Source organism: Xyrauchen texanus, chromosome 8 (assembly GCF_025860055.1).
Source record: "Xyrauchen texanus isolate HMW12.3.18 chromosome 8, RBS_HiC_50CHRs, whole genome shotgun sequence".
Taxonomy (NCBI): Eukaryota; Metazoa; Chordata; class Actinopteri; order Cypriniformes; family Catostomidae; genus Xyrauchen; species Xyrauchen texanus.
The window spans coordinates 41,035,205-41,040,116 of NC_068283.1; the positions used below are offsets into that span (position 1 = coordinate 41,035,205).

Sequence of the window (4,912 nt, forward strand, 5' to 3'; positions counted from 1 at the left end):
TATATATATATATATATATATATATATATATATATATATATGACTCACAAGGTCATTGAGTTGTGAAATTCAGGGCACCGACAGACTCCCCAAGCCAAAGCAACTTTACCACTAACACATTTTCATTTTGAGTGTCTTTTGTCAAATCAGTGTTTAGACTACTGCGTGATCTTCAACTGAAAGTGATTTATGATTGAATGATGACACGATCTGCTGCAGTTTCATATTGATTTTCTCAAGGGTTTGAAACTTGTCCTATATGATGACTGTTAACCTGAAGCGCCACCTAGTGGACACATCTCTCTAATAGTTTGACTCGTTTTGACTTGCAAAATAAAACTATTTAACTACTAACACACAACGATTGGTCATTGAGTCTAAACAATATTTGAGGTGGAATAAAACTTTATTAAAAAAACAAAAACAAAACAACACCATGCATATTATGACAGCTACACTGGGGGAGTCTGTTTGGGTCGCCAGTGAGGATGAAACTAGAATCTATTCTCGCTTCTGTTAGTGAGAAATCAATATTAGGATTTATATTATATTAAAGGTTTGAAAATGATCAACAGTTGAAAACGTTCATTAGAAATTTTGAAAAGTAATCAAATGTAATCAGTTACATTACTTTATTAAAGTAATTGAAATAGTTACACTACTTATTACATTTTAAATAACTTGTAATCTGTAACCTATTACATTTCCAAAGTAACCTTCCCAACACTGCCTGTTAGAAACATGAAGAGACAGACAAGTTTCATCTTTCCCCAGTCAAGCCAGTTTATTTACTTACATGAATAATAATCATTTTCTGCTAAATACAATAAAACACTATGCCAACTTTACATACAGATAATGCACATAAACTGTGAAACATGCAAAAACATCCTCTTGGCAATTGATAAATGACAAGCTCATGAAGACACACTGAATGAATTATCAAATACAAATTTCACAGCAAGAGAAATACTTTAGCTATTGTTGCATTTGTAATCTTAATTATTTAATCTCATCCATTAATGTCATCATTTTACTCACACATGCGCACACACTGAAATGCACTAAAATGGTGATTGAACAGAGAATATAACAAACTCCAACACACACTTCACAAAGTAATGACATTTGTGTCATGGAGTCACTTCTTCAGTCTGTTAACACATTACTTTCATACATATACACACATATTTAAATCACTCTTGAATTAATTAAACCCATTGATTAATTGCTTTTATAATCCTCAACATATAAAAATGCTTTAAGACATTATATGTGCTCACTTAAACTCTTTATAATACTCTTTTACACATTTCTGTTGGCATAAGAATGAATAAATGAATGTTTTAATAAAATGTATTCATGTGAGAAACGCAAAGAGACAGACAAGTTACATCTTTCCCCAATCACAGTCAGTTTAATACTGAGCAGGCGGACCATGAAGCCCATCAGGACCAAGAGGCCCATCAGGACCAAGAGGCCCATCAGGACCAGCCCTATCAGTGCCACTCCCATGATCGTCACCCCCTGGGAGGCCAACGGGGCCACCGAACTTACAGCAACCTTTTGGTTTTGACCTGATATTGCTTACAAAATTTATAGGTGTGTGTTTTGCCACTATGCAGTTCAGGTCACTTTTTGTTCCCAAGCTTTTCAGCACGTACACAGTTTTACACCAGGAATTGTTCTTGATATCAGTGACATTAAATTTCTCATATGGGGGAATCAACACCTCTTTCTCTTCAGCATGTGCAGAATAGTTTGCCACATAAGCACCTTCACAAGTTTCAATTTCAAAACAAGATACATTTCCAAAATTCTTTATTGCTGTTTTATTGAGAGAAGAAGATGTAAAAGAGCCAAAACGAACCTCTTTGTTCTTAACATCCTTATCAAATTCAACATTAGTACGACGAAAAGTAAAGTGACATTGGTTTTGTGTTTCATTCAGAATCTGTATCGCTTCTGTCAACAAAAACTGAAGTGAACGCCATTTGTATAATCTCCTTTTGTAATTGTGTTTACCATTACGAACTGCATAATTGAAATCTGCATATACTCTTCTACCAGTGTACACATAAATGGCGATTGAATGGTTCATGGTCAAGTTATCTGCAGGTGTCTTGGCGTACGTTTTCCCTTCTTCCCAAGCATCTTTATATGTAGGATTCTTATCAATTTCGTTCTTTAGCAATGATGTAAACACCAGGTCTGACGTTTCCTTTCTACAATCGTCATATTTGTCATCAACAGATTTGTTTGCCATATCCAATGAATAGATCTTGTCCTGTAGCAACAGGAAATAATGAAATGTATTATCAATAGTAATGTAGCAATGTGCATATTGAATGTGCAGTAAGCTTACCTGTCCTAGGACAACTTCAACAGTTAAAATGAGAAGGGGTGCAATGCTCAGCATCCTGATTTAGTAATAATTCCTCAGTGAAATTCACTTCATATAGAGTAATAAAGTGCAGATGCTGAAAGACAACATCAAATACAATAAAGTTTTACAAATCCAAAGTCTAAGAATATGCACATTCATTTACACAACACAACTTCTTACATGTAATACTTACTAATACTTTCTCTGTACTCTAATATTACATGAGAATATCTAACCATGCCACCCCGAGTTATCAACTAACATCTCACTGGCAACTTTCAGAGACAAAAAACAAACACTTATCTGATCTTTCAGGAGTTAAGATGCTTCAGGTTCTCTTTGTGGGATGTTTTAGCATCGTCTACAGTATTAACATGTTCACTCATATTTATAGCCAAAATGAGTCATTTCTGCATCACTGGTGTCAACAAACAGAATTTAGAAAATGAAAGGGCCATTCAAACCAACAGGAATGTTTTCATCGCGCCACAGATCCGGTATTTACACTCACCTTACAAGGTTACAAACCTCTCTGCAAACTGAGCAGGCTTACAAAAAATATTTTTAACTTAAAAAGAAATGACAAACATCATCTTAAAATCAAAAACAAAAACGATCAGTGGATAATTTTTTCTATACAGTAAGTGGTCTGTGTTGATAATTTTAGGATTGATATTCAAGATACATTCATCTTTCTCTATCTGAAACATTCTCAACTTGTTCAGGAATACACCATTTCCAGAAAGTTAGGATATTTTATTAACTGATGTACATTGTGTCATATGTGGATCTATAGTATGTATTGAAATCTATATATTGTAACATCTTATATATATCATATATTCTGGCTCTCCCTTGCATTTGGCTCCACACACACACACACACACACACACACACACACACACACACACCTTGCGCTTCAATCAATGCCTGAAGGAAGTACTACTTTTCAAATCATTCAAGCAATAAAAAGTTCTTGTTAAGAAAATTACACCAAAACAGCATCTACTGTTTAATTTCAAACAATAACATCATTTCTTTTAACTGTGTAAAGTTTAACATTTTAATATACAGTACATATTCTGTCCTTGAGCAGTTTTCTTTCCTTATGACTTCAGTTCACACTGAACGTTTCAGATTCTATACGTACTGAAGTTGCTGTCATAGCAACAGTTCTTTAAGCTCAGCCGTTCTCAGGATCAGGCTTATTTCACATAAACAGGATTAGATTGCAGCTTTATAAGCAGATGTGATACTGGAAGTTTGTCCCAGGCACTGCATTATTCTTATTCATTTATTTATTTACATTTATGACATCATCACATTGGTCTGTCATATCGCCAACCAATCGCAGCATTGCTGATCATGGTTTCGACTCTTGATATATATGACCTTTTCAATCAAAACAGGAAAGACAAATTATCTCTCAATCCTGCTATACTGATCAAATCCGCAACTGCGTTTGAAGAACCCAATAAGCAAGATAGGAATTGTCAGGATTAGAAGATCTGGCATTTGTCATTCGATTCTGGCTGTATTAAGCAACTTATGAATAATGGCCCCATGGCTTTAGCAGTAAAGGCCGAAACCTACTTCACGTAAATACACAAACGCAGGTGCGTGGTCCCGTTGTACATATATTACATGTGTTCTAGCTTTGCTCTGCTTGTTTCAAACCTTAGACCACAAGAGGGCAATATATTTTTTAGGTGTGACCACAAAACTGGTGCTGTGTCCAAAACCAGGAAAATGCTGCCTTTTGGAGGCGGTATACGGATGCAGGATGAAAATAAAATGCTTTTCAAACTGTTTGGAGACCAGTTCCTTAAGAGCTCTATTCATTCAAAACAGCTGTCAATTAATCCATTATGGTAAATGGTTGGCACAAATAGCGCTTTTTTAAACTTGAAGTGGTATTCAAAGCACTTTACACTGTGACTCATTCACACACACACACAGCAGAGATGGCATGCAAGGCGCTAGCCTGCCATTGAGAGCAACTTGGGGTTCAGTGTCTTGCCAAAGGACACTTCGGAATGTGAAGACATGTGGGCCAGGAATCGAACCTGCGAATATTGGACAACCCACTCTACCACCTGAGCCACAGATTTACGGATTAGGCAGCAAGTCATATTGAATTTAAAGAAGAAAATATGCTGTTGCGCCCCTTGTGGCAACGCTGAGAATGCAGCGCTTTCGTTCTGTAATTAATTGAGTGCTGACATATTTCACAACGCAACGACATGTGAAATCGAGCTTGTGTATCAAGGTGGATCTGCGTTCAAGTACTTGCATAGAGTATGTTGGATGCAACCAGGTAATTTTAAGGGTTTAATTTTTCTCTTTTTTTTTCCTTAAAGGCTTTTATTTGTTTGTTAGTAGAATTTGTGGTTTCAATATCACATTAAAGGTGGAAAAAGATCTGACATGATATATCTTGGATTTATTTTTTTACATCTCAAAAACCTGCAGTTTTAACAGTACAATACAAATTGCATAAACTTCCATTTTGCATATTTAACTGGG

At 35.5% G+C, this 4,912-nt stretch overlaps 1 protein-coding gene across 1 annotated transcript; it reads right to left on the reverse strand.

Moving 5' to 3' along the window:
• Nucleotides 1–774: 774 nt before the first annotated feature.
• On the reverse strand, nt 775–4,425 carry LOC127647438 (NAD(P)(+)--arginine ADP-ribosyltransferase 2-like). Its single transcript, XM_052131668.1, has 2 exons — nt 2,366–4,425; nt 775–2,287 (listed from the first exon to the last, which is right to left on the reverse strand). The coding sequence occupies exons 1-2, from the start codon at nt 2,417–2,419 to the stop codon at nt 1,418–1,420; spliced, it is 924 nt and encodes a 307-aa protein (XP_051987628.1). The 5' UTR covers nt 2,420–4,425; the 3' UTR covers nt 775–1,417.
• Nucleotides 4,426–4,912: the final 487 nt, after the last annotated feature.